This window comes from Grampus griseus, assembly GCF_964374135.1.
Source record: "Grampus griseus genome assembly, chromosome: 9".
Classification (NCBI taxonomy): Eukaryota; Metazoa; Chordata; class Mammalia; order Artiodactyla; family Delphinidae; genus Grampus; species Grampus griseus.
The window spans coordinates 11,518,712-11,538,807 of NC_139003.1; the positions used below are offsets into that span (position 1 = coordinate 11,518,712).

The window sequence follows — 20,096 nt, forward strand, 5'->3', positions numbered from 1 at the left end:
CTCTCATTTACCGTGAGGTAGGTGTTTAGGACCAACATCATTCTCACCATTTCCCCCATTTTGTAGATGAGGAAGCTGAGGCTCAGGAAAATTAGATGATTTGCCCAAGCTCGCACGGCTATGAAGTGACAATATTAGAGCTTTCTAATAGCCAGCTTTGCTCCTAACATCTCAGAGAAAACTTCAAACTGCCTTTATCTCAAAACAGTCCTACTTCTGGTATGAAGAGTTGCAGCTACTTAAACATCAGGTGTTTTCCTCTTGGCAAAGTGACAAGGAAGAGGGGAGGCACATGGTGGGGGGGAGGGAGGTAACCAGGTCGGCAGCATTGCTCACAGGCCACCTCTGCACGTATTTAATTAAGGAGCCATGGGGCTAGCAAAAAGTCTCCTTAAAAAACGGACATACCGGGCTTCCCTGGTGGCGCAGTGGTTGAGAGTCCACCTGCTGATGCAAGGGACGCCGGTTCGTGCCCCGGTCCGGGAAGATCCCACATGCCGCAGAGCGGCTGGGCCCGTGAGCCACGGCCGCTGAGCCTGTGTGTCCGGAGCCTGTGCTCCGCAGCGGGAGAGGTCACAACCGTGAGAGGCCCGCGTACCGGAAAAAAAAAAAAAAAACGGACATACCTTCTGGGCAGGTTAAGCAGCTTTCAGAGACATCCAGACAAGCCCGATCAACTTCGGGGGGTGCCCAGTAGATAATTCAAGGGCAGTACTTTAACCACCAATCAAGAGGTCTTTAAAAATAAGGTGTTCTTTATACAATGGAATACCACACAGTGATAGGAATGAATCAGTACACAACTACGTGAATAAATCTCACAAACAGCAGAGGAAATGAAAGAACTCAGACACCAAAGAACACATATCAGGTGATTCCATTTTATGAAGCTGGAAAAAGGCAAACCTAATCCATGGTGTTTTAAGGGGTGGCGTGGGGAGTAGGGGGGGTAATAAAATAAAATGTAGGTGTCCCTTACCTTCTTTGCTTCTGGAAACCCTGAGTAGAGGCCACGGGCCCCCGAGTCAGACAGACCTGGGATCAAATCCTAGTTCTGCAACTGAGTGATTTTAAACAAGTAACTTAAATCCCTGTGCCTCAGGTTTTTGCATCTATAAAACGAGACTAATAATACCTTCCTCAAAGGGTTGGTGTGAGAAGTAAATGAAATAATGTATGTGAAATGCCATGGCAGCGTGCGTAGGTGCTGTAATTAATGGTAACGATGAAGATCCTGCCCCTGTCACCTGATGGTAAAGCAGGATCAGAGAACAGATGGGTAAGAGCACAGACAGAAGGAAAGGGATCAAAGATGTGCAGAATCCACTCGAACGCCACATGGACAGTGCTGTTTCTTCTCTTCCCACTGCCCACACAGTCTCCTGGATAGGGCTGCCCGCAAGTGCAGGCCAGCCGGATGCAGCCAAAAGAAAGCTGCTTTGGTCCCATCCATGCTGGCCCTTGCTAGGGACCTGATACTAATCTGATAAACCGAATTGTATTGATGCTCTCATAGTGGTCGCTGGCAGCTCACTGGGTTACCCTCCTGGTTAAGCTGCATGTTATCCAGCGACTTATGGATGTACAAGGCCCTGACCTAGGCTGGGTGGATCTCATCTTATGCCAGGTCAGCAAGGAACCAGGTGTGATGGGGTGCAGTGGACAATTTCAACAGGGTAGTACTAAGGTTGGTGCTGCAGGAGAGGAGCCAGAGCCCAGAAGCTCCAGGATGTAGGGATGTGCAGGCTTCCCTTCCTGACTACAGAATGAGAACAGAGCCAGAGAACTTGGGTTCCCTCCACCTGAGAGGGGAGACAGCTGTCCCTCTGGGAAGGCCTATCAGCTAAAAGATCTATGGCTCCTGGGAGAATAGAGCTGGGGAAAACTCTTTGATTTGCATTTTGTATTGTCAACTGACATCCAAGGGCATCCCTACAGGAGAAGCAAACCGCAGTCGCCCACAACATAGATGGACTTGGGGGCGTCACGCTGAAGGGGGAAAGCCAGACTCAGGAGACTGCATGAAGTTCTGAACCAGGCAAAACAGAAAGCCTGGGGCCAGAGGTGGGATTGACAGCAAAGGGCACGAACGTTTTTGGGTGGTGACAGTGTTCTGTTACTTCACTGAGCCAGTGGTTACCAGGGTGTATGCATTTGTCAGAACCCACTGAACTGTACACCTGGGATGGGTGCGATTTATGCAAATTATCCCACAATAAAGTTGCCTTTTTTTAAAATACATTTATTTATTTATTTATGGCTGTGTTGGGTCTTCGTTGATGCATGCGGGCTCTAGGCACGCGGGCTTCAGTAGTTGTGGCATGTGGGCTCAATAGTTGTGGCACGCAGCCTTCAGTAGTTGTGGCGCATGGGCTTTGTTGCTCTGTGGCATGTGGGATCTTCCCGGACCAGGGATCAAACCCATGTCCCCCGCATTGGCAGGCAGATATTTAACCACTGTGCCGCCAGGGAATTCTCTAAAGTTGCTTTTAAAAGAAAAAAAAAATTGATATCTTAGTCCTCGTGGTTGTTCCACTCTGGGAGTAACTGGGGAAGCCTGTAGGAGAAGGTCAGGAAAGTCCTGGCCTCTATCATTCTTCCAGCACATTAATGTTTGCTGTTTGTTCAGTACCTTACAGTTAGCAAAGCACTTTCTCCTCTTTTGACCGTCACACTCTCCCTATGAGGTGGGCGTGATGATTAACCCCATTTTGTAGCTAGGGAAACAGAGACACACACATGCTAAAAGGGCTGGCCTACGTCTTCTAACTCCATATCCCAACATCTTTCCTGGAAATGGCCTCGGAGATCACCTAGGTCCAAGAAAACTAAGGTTCAGAGAGTGGAAATAACTCTACAAAGCTGCACTCTTCGTTAAGGAGAGAGGCCAAAATTGAAGGCGTGCCCCCTCCTACAACAAAGGGAATGAGGAATTGTCCAGTTGGGCTCATCCTGAATACAGGTGGCCCTTTCCTTCCCCTTCTGCAACACTTCCAGACCCAGCACAAAGAGACAGACGGAAAACAAGAGCCAGGCTCCTCTGGGCTCCACCTCTCCCTGCATGGGGCTGCCCCCGCCCTACCCCCTTGAGTCCCAAGGGTCTTGTTACTGTAACGAAGCACAGCACCGAGCCCATGCATTACCTCACCACAGTCTGGCTTATTTCCTAGCACGATTGTCCAGAGCTTGCTCCATTTCCCCCCTCTGTTGGCTGGGCACCCTTAGCCCATTCCTCCCTGCTGAAATCACAAAGCTCTGCCCCGAGTGAGCCTGCAGGAGCCTCCCCCTCCTTCCCGAAGTCCTTTACTTTAGAAAGAGGCCCATGGGGCAGAGCCTGTGTATCCTACCGCCCCTCTGTATATACATTCTAAAAGCATGCGTGTGTGTTGGGCGGAGGGAGAGGGGGTTAGAGCGAGACATATATGATGGTGTGTCCATAGGGGAAAACATCCTGGGTGAATCACGATAGACGATTGATGGTGTGTAACTTTGGGGACAGGAATTGGAGGGTGGGAGGAGGGAGGATTCTACTTTCCATTTTGTTTCTTTGCTGTTCAATGTGAATTTTCCAACTAATGTACTTGGATTACATTTATTTATTTATGCCAGTGAGGCTAGTCTGGGCCGGGAAACTATGAGCCATTTTCTTCTTATACTTATCTGTATATAAAAAAAGAAACACGAGAAGGATTAATTTTTGAAAATAAAATAAGCACCTAAAACGCATCACCTCCCTTCCTCCAGGGTGACCAAAACATGCAACAATTTAAATGATAGAAAAACTATGAATAATTCACCCAAATGAGATGGAGCCAGAGAGGGCTGTAGGAAGGAGAGGCCCCAGGAGTGGAGCTGGCCGCCGTTCCTCAGTGGACGACCACTCCCCTTGGAGCCACTGTCACCCCTGATTTGCACCTCTGCTGGGGTCCTCTCCTACCTGTCATTTTAGCCATCTGTGTGCTTGCCTTACGCCCTGGCCCCCGACACTCCTCAGACAACAATTTGTTTAGGGCCAAGACTGTCGTACTCTTCTCTGAAGCTTTCAAAGCTTGCTGCACGCAGGGTAGAAACTGAAGAAACATGTATCGAATATACTGGAAGCCAGTCTCCAACAGGTGGGAGGGCCGTGGGGTCTACACCACTAGCTTCTCTACCACTCGCGCTCGGAAGCCCTCACCCGTTTCTCATGTTGCTTCGTAAAGGGCATGGTAACGTTCAAACTCCTTAACATGTTTACCGAGACCTTCCCTGCCCCGGCCCACACCTGTCTTTCTGCCTGGTTCCCAAGACAATCCTGAGCCCCAGCAGTCAAACTGGTCCCTTCACTCCCGGAGGCCCCTTGAGGCTCCCTGGCTTCAGGCCCTTGCTCGCGTGTTGCCCAATCTCTACCACCGAAACGCGGCTCACACAGTCTACTCCCTGGAGACTCAGTGTGCGCCCGGCTGGGCCTGCTTCCTCTGCCAACCAACCTCGCCTTGCATTATGGTCATCCAAGACTCCCCGACGGGAACATCAAGATGTGTCTCTTACCCGGCCTTCCCCTGAGTCTATTACAGTGCTGGGCCCTGAAGAAAGGGAGAGGGAGGAATACAAATTCGAGGTGGAATTAGGCGAAAGGCTGGATCGAGACAGGGTTGGGTTTAGGGTTAGAATTAGCACTGGGTGAGTCAGTTCCCGATCCCACCCACTAGGCGGCGCCCGCAGTCTCATTCCGGTCAAGACGCCTCCACTTTTTGAAGTTTATTACCTGTTTTACAGGTTTCCTTCCTGCCCTACTGTCCCTTTAAGAAGGTGATCCAGGTGAGGCCTGGACTCCGCCCCGGGCTCTGGCCCCGCCCCCCGCCCCTGTCCGGCCGGCCCCGCTCGCCCAGTCCTCGCACCCAGGCCCAGCCGTCCGGGCCTCGGTCCCAGGTCCCGACCCCGTGCCATGGAGCGGCGCTGGCCCCTGGGGCTCGGGCTGCTGCTGCTTCTCTGCGCCACGCCGCCCCCGGGGGCGCGCGCCATGGAAGGTACCGACCCCCGCCCCGCCCCTCCCCCTCCTCCTGGAGTCGGCATTCCTGAGGAGGCCCTCTCCAAGAGCCCCTCTCCAGCGCTCTTGTTTTGCCCGGCTGCCAGGCGATCGACTGGCCAGGCCAGTCTTTGGTCTTTAACCCCAAACAGCTGCTTTCCCGGGTCAGTCACCCCCGCCCCTGCTGGCCAGCAGTTTTCTCCTGGGGGTGGGGAGTGAGTTTCTGGCGGAAGCAGCGTCCAGACCTCCTACCCCAGCAATGGTGAGGACCCCTCATTCCCAGGCAGCCCCGGCCTCAGGCGCCCAACCCAGAGATCTGAACCCTCTGAAGTCAGAAATGGAAGTCGCTTTATGCCAACCTAGGCTGGGGGACAGAGGGACCTGCCGCTGGGGGATGGGTTAGGACTCGGGAGGCAGGGGCTCCGGAAGACAGGGGTCAAGCCTTCCATGTGGACACTTGCATGCTCTCTGACCCTACTACCCCCGCTTCCTGGACTCTCCGCTGTGTCTCTACCCCCGGTCCACACCCCCAATCAGGGGCAAGGCAGGCCCTTTGCCAGGGGGAGGGAGCCCCTGCACCCAGGACCCCCCTCCCAAGTCCCCTGTCCACACCCAGCCCACTCATGACCCCCAGAGGCTGAGCTCCTCTCTCGCCCATCCGCCCTTCCAGTTCTGCGGCTGATGGGTCCCCCAGGCTGCACCAGCCTCGCCGAGTGAGAGGCTGCCCGTCCTCTCTGGGGCTGCTCTTCCTAACGCTTCCTGCGTTGACTTTGGTCAAAGGTCCAGCGCTCCAACCCTTGCCCCACTCTGCTTTCCTCCCTTCACACTCGGGAGAAAGACAGACTAATCATCGTAGCCCTTCACTCCTCCTTCCTGGGCCGGTTTCCTCCCCTAAATCTCAGGAACTCACAGCTGTTAACGGGATGCTGAAGGCTTGGGGCTGGGGGGCCCAGGAAGAGGAATGTGGGTTGCACGTGTGCGGGGGGCCTTCTCCCTCAGAGATGACAGGCTCCCTTTCTCTCCACCTTCAGTCACGCTGATGGATACTAGCAAGGCACAGGGAGAGCTGGGCTGGCTGCTGGATCCCCCAGAGGATGGGGTAAGTGTCAGGGGAGGGAAGGACCTAGGGTGGCTCAAGGCTGAAGGCCAGTGTGAAATGGGGCGGTGAGGTGGGTGGAGGAACGTAGAAAAGAGCAGGAAAAACTGGAAGTGTCTCCTCTGGGAGGGGGAGGGGAGGGGAGGTGAATCAGAGCCTCCTGAATGTGTGGAGCCTTGGGGGGGGGTGTCAGGCTTCACCCCCTGGGGACCGATTCAAAGCCTGGCTCCTCCTCTCCCTGCCCCAGCCAGGGAGGGCTGAATACTTGTGAGGACCTGGGGGAAGACGAGAGTGACACCTCCTGGGAAGAGAATGGACCATCCCTGGGATGGTTGAGAGCTGAGACCCAAGCATAGAAGAGTGTCCTCACTCTGGGGTCCGTCCATCCCAGTGGAGTTGCATAGACAGGTTTCAGGGGGTCTGGGAGCCCCATAAAAGAGTATTCGAAGTTGTGTGGCTGTATGTGGACTTTTTTTTTTTTTTCTGGAGAAGAGAGCCAGAGTTTTCATCAAATTCTTCAAAGGGTTTTTGACTCTCCCAGAGTTAAAAGCTGCCCCATTAGAGGTCCCTCAGCCCTTGACACCTCCCCCGCCTTCCCCAGCCCAGGCACACCATGCGTTTCAAGCCCCTTCCCTCCTTGGATATTCCGAAGACCCAGTGAGCAGAGGTAGGATCTTGTGAGTCCCATAGAGCACCTTTCTGTCACTCAGCAGAGCTGGCCCTGGAAACACGGGAGCCTCCGCAGGTGCTGCAGCCTCCAGGACTCCGGCCTCAGGCCTCTTCCCTCTGGTCCTAGACCCTGTCCTCTGGGTGTTCCCTTTCCTCTTTCCTACTCCAGGAGGAATCCAGCCTGTATTTCTGGGGTTGGGGTTACTTGCTTTCTTTCCCTCGGAGTCCCAGGGCCCTGGCTCCACTCTCGGCTCTCCCATGGAGTGGCCTGTCATTAGAATGAATAGACTAAACCATAATGTATCCCACAGGAGGGGCTGCTCAGAACATCCTGGATTAGGCCAGCTCTGACAGGCACCTCGTCTCATAAAGCAGCTGATCACTCCACAGTGAGGGCTGCAGGTCCGTCTGCTGGCTCCCACAGGCCTCCCCTGCCACCCCACCCACATAGCTCTTCCCTAATTGGGCTGCAGTGGAAGCAAGGCCCCTTTTGCAGCTCAGGCTCAGCAGCTTTGTACTAGGAAGGCAAGGAGACAGCAGCAGTCACATTCCCACTGTCTGCCTTGTCCCCCCTCTCCCCCTCCCCATCTTTTCAAAACACACACGCACACATTCAGATTCACGCTCCCCAGAATGTATCTATGTAGCAACCAGAGCCGTAAGTGAAAGGATCCTTGTTGCTGATCCTGAGCAGCTGCTTCTCCCCCATCTGTCACTGCTGGAACTGGGGGAGGCGAGTCATAGCTGGGAACATCTGCTGCCCCTGGTCCAGCTGCAGCCCTGGTGGTCTAGCTAATGAGCTGCGCATGAAACCCCCACCACCTTTCCACCTGACCTTCACCCCAAGCCTTCCATTCCGGCTTCCCCATCCCAGCTTCTTCCTAAGAAGAGGCTCTAGGTGCCTTCTATCACTGCAGCCTGGACACCCCTTGTCTGATCTTTGAACTCCCTAACGTAGTACAAAAATACGTGCCTCACAGCAACATATACTTCTGCCCCTGCCCCCATGCCACCCCAGACTTTAGTTAAGGGTGCTTTTTCTCGCCTTTTCCCAAAGCTGCGAGTAGCAATGAAAACCCTTGGGAAAGTGAACTTTCTATGGGCCTCAGTCTCTTCTTTATAAAATAAGGGGGTTGCAACCAAAATATCAATGGAATATTTTATAGAATTTGAGAGCTTCTTAAGTTCATCTGGCAGAGAATATACTTAAGAATGTCTGAGAATTCTTTTGAAAAAAGAAGAAGAATGAAATAGGAAACTTGTCCTATCAGATATCAGAATGTACCATACAGTACATCAATTATAATTAAAACATTTGGCATTGCACGAGAATATTCAGGTCAATGGAACAGAATAGAAAGTTCCCAAACAAACCCGCATATTAGAGATTTTAGTATGTGATAACACTGGAATTGCAAATCAATGTGGAAAGTATAGAGTAGTCAATAAACTGACAATTTGGTGTCCATAATTTTTTTTTAAAAAAGGAAGAAGGTAAAGTTATATCTTCACACTCTACAGACAACAAAATTAATTCTAGGAAGATTAAAGTCTAAACCTAAAAACCAAACCTAAAAGAATGTTAGGAGAAATATAGAAGATCTTTATAAGTTTGGGATGGGAGAGCTTCCCAAGCAAAATACACAACACAAAAAGGAAAGAAGATAAATGGTATTATGTAAAAATTTTTAAAGTATGTCAACATCACAGACATCATTAGCAAAATTAAATGGCATGACAGAGAAAATATATGAAATATGCATTTCGAGCAAATGATTAATGTCTATAATGTAAAAAAAAAAAGATCCAAATGAACACTCAGAAGATAGCAGTAGAATATCAGGCAAAGTTATAAATACATAACTGCATAAAAATACAAATAGATAATGAACAAAAGAGAAACGCACAACCTCCTCCTCAAAGAAAGGTACATTAAAATGGCCAGAAGCTGTTCTGTCCATAAGATTGCCAAAAGTAAAAAGCTCATTAATATCCCCTGTTGATGAGGTTTTGAGAAAATGCGCCCTCCTGCATTGTGAAAGTGTAAATTGATAAAGCCTTTGTGGAGGACAGTCTGGCAGTATCTTCTGATAAAATTTGTACTATATTTACCCTTTGATACAGCAGGTCTATAGAAATCGTACAGGAATCTACATGTTTACTTAAAAAGTAAACAATCACTAGAAGTTACTTAAATGTCCAACAATAGATGAATGATTAAATAAATTATGGTACATCCGTACAGTGGGATACTAGTTTATGGATTGCTAAAAAAATTAGGTAGAGCCATATACTCTTGTGGACATCTTTCAAAGACTTTTTATTCGTTAAAAAAAAAAAAAGTTATAGAAGAACACGTATATTTTTTAAAATTATGTTAAAAACACACGCACACGAAAAAAAATTCAAATGTTTCTCTAGAGGCACTGAAAATGATCTGGAAAGTTTTACTCCAAGTTGTTAAGAATGGGTGGATGGATGGGAGGACTTTCACTTCTTGTTATATGTAAGTTTTTGTTCTTTGACTTTTTGTAATAAGCACATAGAGGCATAATGATTAAGAGCATAAACTCTGGAACTTAGAGTGTCTGGGTGCACCTCCCAGCTCCTCCTCTTAATAGCTGGTGCCTTGGGCAATGTGTCCTTTAACCTCACTGTGACTCAGTTTCCTCATCGAAAGTGCTTAGAATAGTGACTGGCCCATGGTAAGCGCTACGTTAGTGCTGACTGTTATTATTATTAAGATTAAATGTAAAAGAAGTTAAGGATGGTCTGGATGGTATCTAGGGGTCCAACCAACTCTTTCCGTTGTTGATTTTTAAAATTTTTTAATTTATTTTTATTTATTTATTTATTTTTTGCTGTACGTGGGCCTCTCACTGTTGTGGCCTCTCCCGTTGCGGAGCACAGGCTCCGGACGCGCAGGCTCAGCGGCCATGGCTCACGGGCCCAGCCGCTCCGCGGCACGTGGGATCCTCCCAGACCGGGGCACGAACGCGCATCCCCTGCAACGGCAGGCGGACTCTCAACCACTGCGCCACCAGGGAAGCCCCCGTTGTTGCTTTTGATAGTGGCTGTAACTGGAAGGAATTTTGTAGAGAGTGAGATTCCCTCCTACAGAAGAGTTTTATGCTTGTTCTCACCCTCCAAAGGTCAGAGGCCTTAATATTAAACGCAGTCTCCTCGTCTCTGAACAAATAGGCAGAAAGTTTTTGTGCATGAGCTTTTGCTACAAAAATCTGCCTTTGGGGTACCTGACAGCCCTGCTGAGGGTAAAAATGGTGTTCATATTCTTGCAGTTGGAGGGGCTCATTGAAGGGTCCAGAGCTGGCCAGGGTTGTCAAGCGGGTGTTGTCTTGCCCATGCTATATCCGAAGAAATCTCCGACCCTAAACATTTAACCTACTATCCTGGGGCCGTGGGGTGGGGAGAGGGCAGGACAAGTAGCGTGAACCTGGGCATCTCTGACACCAGCTTCCTCGCCATCCATTCTAGAAATTGAGCATTTGGGGAACAGGTGATGATGGCTTGGAGGCTGACGCTCGTTTTCCTCTCACAGTGGAGTGAGGTGCAGCAGATACTGAACGGGACACCACTGTACATGTACCAGGACTGCCCAGTGCAAGAAAGCAGAGACACTGACCACTGGCTTCGCTCCAATTGGATCTACCGGGGGGAGGAAGCCTCACGTGTCCACGTGGAGCTGCAGTTCACTGTGCGGGACTGCAAGAGTTTCCCTGGGGAAGCTGAGCCTCTGGGCTGCAAAGAGACCTTCAACCTCCTGTACATGGAGAGTGACCAGGATGTGGGCATTCAGCTCCGGCGGCCCCTGTTCCAGAAGGTGCTTCTACCCCTCGGGGCCATTTCAGCCCTGACACTGATCCTTGCCCCACTCCCTTCCATGACCCCACTCCACTCAGAAAAAGAGAAGGTGGCAGAAACAGGAAGAGAGCGTAGGCGTGGAATAGTGGAAAGAATGTGGGACTAGAAACCAGAAGGTCTGGATTTGAGCACCTTTTCAGCTGCGTCCTGACGTGGGGCGTGTCACTTAACCTCTCTGGGCTGTTTTTCCTTGTCTTAAAGGAGTGATAATAATATTTTATTATTAATAGTATGACTGTCAGCCTCATCTACTCCAGAGGCTTTTACAAGCATCCACTGAGATAAGAGCAGGGCATGGTGGAGGCAGGGGAGAGGTATTTGGACTTTTCCCGTCCATGCTCACTACATTCGTGTGTGACACACGCCCATAAGTATCCCTAGAGTTGTGTAGGAAGACAGTTCTCTGCAGGCTACTTTTTAATCCCTTCCCTCTCTTTCCTACTCAAGAAAACATACTGGAATGCAAAAGAGAAGGGAACACATTATTATAGGACGGACTCTCATTTTTTTCCAAAGAGCAGCTGTTGTGAAGTTTGTTATTAGTCATAAATGAATGATGACACACTTTATAACTGATCACCTCGTTGGCACTGAGGTTGGGAACACCTTTGAAGAGTGGAAATTATCTGGGCTGTAGCATCCCACAGCTGGGCTCCAATCCCAGCCCCACCATGTAGTAGCTGTATCGTCTTGTTCGAGGTCTTCAACTTCTCTTAGCCTTAGTTTCTTTATCTGTCAAATGAGGAAGGTGATGCATCCCACCTTGTAGGATTATTGCATGGACTCGACAGTGTAATGCACGTAAAAATGCTTGGCTCGGTAGCTCCCGTGTAATCAGCCCTCTGTTTATGCCCGTGTAAACTGCAAAGTATTAAGCAAACAGTCGTTTCTGTTACGTGGGAAGGAAGCACGACTCTGCCATTTTCCCTCTTCCCCACCCTTCTTCCCAGGTAACCACAGTGGCTGCAGACCAGAGCTTCACCATTCGAGACCTTGCGTCTGGAGCCGTGAAACTGAACGTGGAGCGCTGCTCCTTGGGCCACCTGACCCGCCGAGGCCTCTACCTCGCTTTCCACAACCCGGGTGCCTGTGTGGCCCTGGTGTCTGTCCGGGTCTTCTACCAGCGCTGCCCTGAGACTGTGCACGGCTTGGCCCAATTCCCCGACACTCTCCCTGGACCAGGCGGGTTGGCCGAAGTGGCAGGGACCTGCTTGCCCCACGCCCACGTCACCCCTGGACCCTCGGGTGTACCCCGCATGCACTGCAGCCCCGACGGCCAGTGGTTGGTGCCAGTGGGGCGGTGCCACTGTGAGCCTGGCTACGAGGAAGGCGGCAGCGGCGGTGTCGAGGGCTGCCTCGGTAAGGAGACTCAAGAGGTGGTAAGAACTTGGAGGGACCACTCGGGGGAGGGTCTACCGGGTGCCAAGGGAAGGAAGGAAGCCGACGCTCCATCTCAGTTTTTTTGTTTTTTTTTTTTTGCGGTACGTGGGCCTCTCACTGTTGTGACCTCTCCCGTTGCGGAGCACAGGCTCCGGACGCGCAGGCGCAGCAGCCATGGCTCACGGGCCCAGCCGCTCCGCGGCATGTGGGATCTTCCCAGACCGGGGCACGAACCCGTGTCCCCTGCATCGGCAGGCGGACTCTCAACCACTGTGCCACCAGGGAAGCCCATCTCAGTGATTTTTAAACGGAGTGTCCCAAGGCCCTAGGGAGACACACGCGGGGGTGTTCCCAGCACAAGCGATTTGCGGGAGGGGTGTGATTCTCCCAGTAAAACACTGGACAACCTTGGCTCTGTGTCATTCTCTCTCCAGCCTGCCCGAAAGGCTCCTACAGGGCGGACGTGGACACACCCAGTTGTCTCAAGTGCCCCCAACACAGCACATCCGAGTCTGAAGGGGCCACCGTGTGCACCTGCGAGAGCGGGCACTACCGCGTTCCTGGGGAGGGCCCCGCCAAAGCATGCACGCGTGAGTCCGGGGCCGGGACCTGGCCGCCCGTGACGAGGTGCAGGACCTTGGCTAAACCTGTGTTGGGGTCCGAACTTTCCAGAGCTTATCAGATATCGGGGACCATCCAAGGTGCCGGCCACTTAAAGGCCCCAAACACGCACCACTGCTCTCCCTGGAGGAACGCAGAGATGCGGTTAAGCTACCTTTTCCCCACTAGGAATCGAATCTCCGGGCAAAGGCCGCGGAGGACTTGGAGAATCGGGGTTGGGAGAAGGCTAGGGGCCAGCAGCTCCGGTGAGGGCCGTGCTGCTTCCTACTGATGGCCTGTCTTCTCCCACAGGCCCCCCCTCAGTCCCCCGAAACCTGAGCTTCTCTATTTCGGGGACTCAGCTCTCCCTGCGCTGGGAGCCCCCAGTAGACCTGGGGGGACGCGAGGATGTCAGATACGATGTGGGGTGTTCTCAGTGTCGGGAAGCAGCGCCGGACGGGGAGCCCTGCCAGCCCTGCGGGGAAAGCGTGCGCTTCTCCCCGGGGCCCAGCGGGCTCACCACGGCCGCCGTGTGCGTGGATGGCCTCGAGCCCGACGCCAACTACACCTTTAACGTTGAAGCCCAGAACGGAGTGTCGGAGCTGGGTACCTCCAAGCCCGCCAGCGCCTCACTCAGCATCAGCATGGGGCGTGCAGGTGAGGGGTCTGGGGGGCCAGCAGGGCCTGGAGGAGGCCGGAGGGCATAGGACCCCAGGGACACACTGACCAGCAGGAAGCAAGGAGAGGCTTCTTAAGTGATTTCCTCCCTCTGGACTCGTAGTGACCCTGTCAGGCTTGTCCCTGAGGCTGGTGAAGAAGGCGCCACGGCAGCTGGAGCTGACCTGGGCGGCGTCCCGGCCTCGCAGCCCCGGGGGGAACCTCAGCTACGAGCTGCACGTGCTGAACCAGGTGAGCTCACGGCGGAGCACCTCCAGCGTTCCTCTCCTGGGGCGCCGGATGGGAGAAAGCTGCCCGCAGTGAACCGTGTGGCTTTCTCAGGACAGAGCCCTCTGAGGAGCCCTACCCCGATCACTCCGCAGCCCTACCCCGATCACTCCGCAGCCCTACCCCGATCACTCCGCAGCCCACCCCGATCACTCCGCAGCCCACCCCTCCCACGTGTTCCCAGGGCTGCCCTTCTCCTCCACCGGGTCTGGTTTGGCACGGCCCAGGTAACACGAGTCCCCATCCACAGGATGAAGAACGGTACCAGATGGTTCTAGAGCCCCGGGTCTTGCTGACTGAACTGCAGCCGGACACCACGTACACCGTCAGAGTCCGGATGCTGACCCCTCTGGGCCCTGGCCCCTTCTCCCCTGACCATGAGTTTCGGACCAGCCCACCAGGTGGGTGGGTTACTCTGTGTTCTGTCGCAAACACACATGCGACTGTCATCCCCCTGAGGTTTCTCAGACCCTGTTCCAGTCAGTGATCTTCCTTCCTCGTCCACGCACACACACACGCACACGCACGCACACGCACACGCACACGCACACACAGGCACGCAGGCACACACACACGTAGACGCTGCCTGGGCAGATGGCCCCGTGCGGAGTCACACCACACCTCCTCCCCAGACGCACATTCTGATGCCTATACCGCCAGCCAGCATCCTGTCCCATCTCCTAACCCCTCAGGTTAGTGTCCATTGACAGACAGAGCAGGTTGGTGCTCCCTGGGTGGGGCCCTTTCCGCGGGCTCTCTCACCCACGCTCACACCCATCTCCCCGGTTGGGGAATGCACACCCAAAGCCACCGAGAGACCGCCTCACACACACACACATACACACACACACACACACACCGTGTGCCCTGCCAGCCTCCATCATCCCTGGGGGCTCTGAGCACCCCCAGACTTCTTCACCCCACGTGCCTATAGTTTCCAGGGTCGTGACTGGAGGAGAGATCGTGGCCATCATCTTTGGGCTGCTGCTGGGTGTAGCTCTGCTTCTCGGAATGCTTGTCTTCCGTTCCAGGTGCTGTTCCTGTCCCCCCCACCCACCCCCCCACTTCCACCACCCTGGGTCCCTTTGCCCTGGCAGAAGCTGCTGAATGCCGCCCAGCAGCCCTCCCACCCCCTAGTACCAAAGTGTCCCCGCACCACCCGCTCCCCACCCCCTGCCGTTTCTGGGGAAATCTCAGCTGCAGCACGTCTGGGCCCCGGAGGTGGTCCTGGGCCCCTGAAGAACCTGGTCCCCAACCCTCACAGGAAAGCTCAGCGGCGACGGCACCAGAGGCGGCAGAGGCAGCGCGATTGTGTCGCTGATGGGGACAGAGGTGAGCCAGGAGCACCTGTGTGTGCACACGTGTGTGTGTTGGGAGGCGCCACTGGGACGGGACCAAGGGCCCCACATTTGCTAGGACAACTCTGGGGGCACAGGTGGGCTCTCTCGTCCCCAGGGCTCTTGTGTTTTGCTACTTAATTAACTTTGGTTAATTAACCTCGTACTGACAGTCCCCCGGAGGCTCTGTGCAATCGCCCGTTAGCTGTTGGTGCCACTGCACCGGCACCCGGGCTCCGGGCAAACCTTCCTCATCCTCCCTGGCTGGGTCTGTGGGCTGAGGCTGGCTGGGAGGGTGACTGCCCGCAGGCTCCCTGAAGCCCTCCCAGGCATGGGGGCTTCCTGGTCACCTCATTAGGTGCCCCACAAAAGGGGGAGTCTAGGGGCCGTCCAAGTAACAGAGCGGGAGCGAGGCTTGTCTGGAATGTGAACGAGCTGTGAGTGACTGAGCTGTGAGTGACCGGAGGGAGTGACCGGAGGAGTACGGTGAGCAGCGGGGGGGAGGGAGGCGAGGAATTAGGGTCAATGAGCCATGGGACGATTGGGTAACTTGAGGCCGTGAACACGCTTTCGGGTCTGGGTTCCGGGCCCCAGCTCTGGGCCCTGGATGGTGAGGACACACGAGCTTTGCATGTAGACGGCAGGAGGAATGGCTGCGCTATGCAGACGTCGTTGCTGAGGATAGAGACTGTCTTTCACTTCAGCCAGGACAGGACTCCTCGGGGAACAGAAGAATGAGCACCGGGGTCTGCCGGCCCCTCCCTCCCCCTCCCCCCAGTACTCCTGAGCCCTGGAGTTGGGCTGAGCCCTCTCTGTTCTCCCCGCAGAGGACAAGCTGTGGCTGAAGCCTTACGTGGACCTCCAGGCATATGAGGACCCTGCCCAGGGAGCCCTGGACTTCACCCAGGAGCTCAACCCGGCCTGGCTGGTTGTGGACACCGTCATAGGGGAAGGTGAGCCCTGTGGTCCCCTCTGCCTGTGTGGCAGCACAGAGCGGCCAGCAGGCCCCTTCCTTCCGGCCCTTCCCAGTGGACCCCAGCCGGCCTCTCCTCTGGCCCAAGAGCTCCCAGATGAGTTTCCTCCCTGCTCTACCCTGTGTCCTGCAACCACTGTGTTCATGTTTTAACCCCCTTATCAGGTGTCCTGGAGCAGCTCCCGCCTCCTGCACCATCTGCTTTTGTGGTTATGGAATTTCTGATAAAGAGCGTTAAACACATCATCTTTGTCAGGAGGGGGGGTCGCTGTGCCCAGGCTCAGGCTGTTCTCAGATGGTTCCCAAACATGGGAGGGACTCAGAGCCTTCCTAGCCCCACATTCCACCCCACCAGGGGCCCAGTGTCCTTGGGCTGCCCCGATCCCTTGGGTCACCAGGGAAAATGGATCTGAACAGAGAACAAAGCTCAGCAGTGTCTTTGCCGATTGTGTGGCCAAGTGACCGGAGGAGCTTGCGGAAGAGAGGCGGCAGTGGTCAGCCTCCCCGGCCACTTGTGTACTGGCCCTGACCAGCCTGCCCTTCGTGAACAGAACCCAGCCCCACTGCATGACCCCCACTCACCCAGCACCTCCTGAGTATCAGGGCTCTGCTAACTGGGGAGACAGTGCCGAACAGTTTGCAAAGCTGCACTCCTGTTCCAGACTCCCGGCCCCTGGCCCTGGGAAGTACAGCCAAGCCCTTGTCTCAGGGAGGAAGGTACACCATGTTTCTGATCCTCTGGTCCAGAGAAGAAAAGGGAACTGGAGGACTGGAGATATCGCTGCCTGTCCCCCTGGGGAGCCTGACCATGCATCTGGCCATGACCCTGTTTTCTTTCCACCCAGGAGAGTTTGGGGAAGTATATCGAGGGTCCCTGAGAACGCCCAGCCAGGGTGCCAAGACTGTGGCCATTAAGACCTTGAAAGACACATCTCCCGACGGCCAGTGGTGGAACTTCCTTCGAGAGGCAACTATCATGGGCCAGTTCAACCACCCGCACATTCTGCACCTGGAAGGCGTTGTCACAAAGAGTACGAGGAGGGGTGGTGTCCAAGAGCGTGCCGGGAGGGAGTGGTAGAGGAGGGGTGAGGCCACCGGAAGTGGAGGGAGATGTGCTGTCAGAGGCAGGAAGTGTGGTTCTGGGTGGAGACGGGGTGGAGGCCGCCGTGTGATATGTGCTTTGTGTCTCAGGAAAGCCCATCATGATCATCACCGAGTTTATGCAGAACGGAGCCCTGGATGCCTTCCTGAGGGTAAGGAGGGCGGAGGACCAGCTTGGAAGGGGGATGAGCCACGGAGCCCTGGGCATTGGCTCTGGGTCCAGGAAGAGGAGACCCAGCCCATCCCCTCACTTGCCCACTCCCTGCTGCAGGAACGGGAGGACCAGCTGGTCCCTGGGCAGCTGGTGGCCATGCTGCAGGGCATAGCATCTGGCATGAACTACCTCAGTGACCACAGTTATGTCCACCGGGACCTGGCCGCCAGGAACATCTTGGTGAGTCAGAACCTGTGCTGCAAGGTGTCTGACTTTGGCCTGACCCGCCTCCTGGACAACTTTGAGGGCACCTATGAAACCCAGGTTAGAGCCTTGTACTAATCACATACACACTCACACACACTCACACACACACACACACACACACACTTACATGCCGTACATACAGTCAGTATGTGCACAGCACACGATGCATGCTCATGTGGACACAATAACTTCCCATGCCCTTCTGTGCCCCGAAACACATCAGCCTTCTGCCCCACGTGCCCTGGTAGGGAGGGAAGATCCCCATCCGTTGGACAGCCCCCGAAGCCATTGCCCACCGGATCTTCACTGCGGCCAGCGACGTGTGGAGCTTTGGAATCGTGATGTGGGAGGTGCTCAGCTTTGGGGACAAGCCCTACGGGGAGATGAGCAATCAGGAGGTGAGCCCAGGTGTTTCCCTCCCCAAATCCTCCATGGCCCTTTCCTGCCAATGGCCTCATTTCTTCTTTCTGACCCACAGTCTGTCTGCATTCCTATCCACTTTCGTCCCCTTCACCTCATGCCCTGTTGTCTTGACTATGGCCATCCTGGTCAGGGGGTCTAGAGGCTCCACTACGATGATCTCGTGTGAACAGAGCTTCCTCGTGGCCTGCTGGGTTAGCTTCTAACCCTCTTCCTCGCTGCAGGTAATGAAGAGCATTGAGGATGGGTACCGGCTGCCCCCGCCCGTGGACTGCCCTGCCCGCCTCTATGAACTCATGAAGGACTGCTGGGCCCATGACTGTGCCCATCGGCCCCCCTTCCACCAGCTGAAGGCACAGCTGGAGCATCTGCATGCCAACCCCCACTCCCTGCGAACCATTGCCAACTTCGATCCCAGGTAACCACCCCGGGGAGGGCAGATCTAGGAGAACGGAAATGGACATTTGGCCACATCCACCGAGCGCTGGGCCTGTGGAGCTCCCAACAGAGTCAGGCATAGGAGGCAGCCCCAAATCTGCACCTTTGGGAAGACAGCGCTCTGCTGGAGGAGATGCGGCGTCTCGCCCTCCATAGCTCTGGTTTGATGGAAGATGGGAAGCAAACACGCTAAGATGCAAAGTACATATAAGAGCTACCAACCTGATACCCGCTCCAGTGAGCTTGGCCACTTAGAATGGGGTGGGGAAGACAGAGAAACCAACAGGAGGCAGACGGGGGGTGCGCGTCGTGACTGAAAAAGGGCAACCTTGTGGGATCTGGGAAGGCGCCCAGATCCCGTAGCCATCAAGGGTTGGGGAACTGAGGGCATGCCAATTGCAAATAGCGCAGGGTGCAGAGAAGTCTGGACTTTATCCTGAGCCTAGAGAACTACTGACCAATGTTTTAAAACTGTCCATGGGAGGGACATGATCATTGTGTTTTACCAAAAACATTGCCAGAATATGGAGAATCAACTGTTTGCGGGGGGGGGGGGTAAGATGGGAGAGACGGGCAAGGCTTCAAATGCTTTATCGGGTAAAGCAGCCCTGGCGTGCTGGCCTCTGTATCAAACCACCATATATAACCTTGTTTCTGGGAGAAAATGTGCTCTGAGTTCCAACTTTTGGAACTATCTTTTGGAGCACAACTCCCTTATACACTGGAGACCGCATGTGCTAATCTTTCTGGAATGCTGGATATTTTCCCCCAGCAGATTTACTTTACTAATGGTTTCTGGCTCTGGCTGGCTTTAGGACAGGAACACTCATTGTATTGTCGGTGTCAGAGTGCAAGAATAACAGCCAGGGTTGGAGGTGGCGAGCAGGGGGCTGCTCCCAGAACTCGGGGGGCCACCCTGAAAAAAGCCGAGACCACGCTGTCCTTCCAGGGCCTCTGCTCACCTCGTCTCCCTGCTTCCTCTCAGCTGGGATAGTTGATACTTCATGTCTTTACTGGCCCCCATCGGTTGCCCAAAGCTGGCCACTGCAGTGCACGTGGGCTGGTGGTACCTTCCGTTTGGACCTGCGAGGCTGCCGCTTGCCCCAGGTCTGTCAGCGCAGCGGGACTGTCAGCCTGCCCGTTGCTGTTGCCAGGAAACCGGCCAGGAAGTGGGTTCACTGACAATGGCCGGGCTAATCCACAAAGTCTAGATAATCTCTGTGCTCAGACAGCGAACTTGAATGCTGCCTGCAGATGCACAGAGGCAGAGCCCCGGGTTCAGGAAAGCCCTGCATCCCCCTGCATGGGACTGAGGCAGCCCATGTCCCACAGGGCGACCCTTCGCTTGCCCAGCTTGAGTGGCTCAGATGGGATCCCCTACCGGAGCGTGGCTGAATGGCTGGAGTCCATCCGAATGAAACGCTACATCCTGCACTTCCACTCCGCCGGGCTGGACACCATGCAGTGTGTGCTGGATCTGACGGCCGAGTGAGGACCCTGGGGGCCCGGGCGGGGGACGCCTGCTGGGGCTTGAGGCCCAAGACTCACCGATTCCCCCTCCTTGCCCACAGGGACCTGGCGCAGATGGGGATCACACAGCCCGCACACCAGAAGCGCATTCTCTGCAGTATTCAGGGGTTCAAGGACTGAGCCTTCCCCTCACCCACCCTGTCCTCAGGGAGCACGGAGGGACCCTCGACCTGTAGGACTTTGGTGCCGCTGCTGTCCACCCTTCCCTGAGGAACTGCCTCTGGAGCCAGGAAGCCTATTGTTTTAAAAAGGCTGGGGTGGGGGGGCGGGTAGAAGTAAAAAGATAATTGTGGGAG

General features: G+C 54.4%; 1 protein-coding gene across 1 annotated transcript; it reads left to right on the forward strand.

Annotated features, from left to right (window-relative positions):
- The first annotated feature begins 4,892 nt into the window (after window positions 1-4,892).
- EPHA1 (EPH receptor A1) lies at window positions 4,893-20,096 on the forward strand. Its single transcript, XM_082661417.1, has 18 exons — window positions 4,893-5,009; window positions 6,040-6,107; window positions 10,333-10,614; window positions 11,606-12,014; window positions 12,470-12,625; window positions 12,948-13,292; window positions 13,417-13,544; window positions 13,831-13,981; window positions 14,515-14,611; window positions 14,845-14,912; window positions 15,745-15,870; window positions 16,736-16,921; window positions 17,082-17,143; window positions 17,263-17,469; window positions 17,661-17,810; window positions 18,057-18,250; window positions 19,603-19,758; window positions 19,842-20,096. Exons 1-18 carry the CDS (start codon window positions 4,928-4,930, stop codon window positions 19,918-19,920), a joined length of 2,946 nt encoding a protein of 981 aa, XP_082517543.1. The 5' UTR covers window positions 4,893-4,927; the 3' UTR covers window positions 19,921-20,096.

Excerpts from the sequence above, each read along its gene's own strand:
- EPHA1 (XM_082661417.1), top strand. The coding sequence starts at position 4,928 with ATGGAGCGGCGCTGGCCCCTGGGGCTCGGGCTGCTGCTGCTTCTCTGC. Across the intron at positions 13,545-13,830 it reads AGCTGCACGTGCTGAACCAG|GATGAAGAACGGTACCAGAT; the intron begins GTGAGCTCACGG and ends CCCCATCCACAG. Across the intron at positions 17,470-17,660 it reads AGGGCACCTATGAAACCCAG|GGAGGGAAGATCCCCATCCG; the intron begins GTTAGAGCCTTG and ends GTGCCCTGGTAG.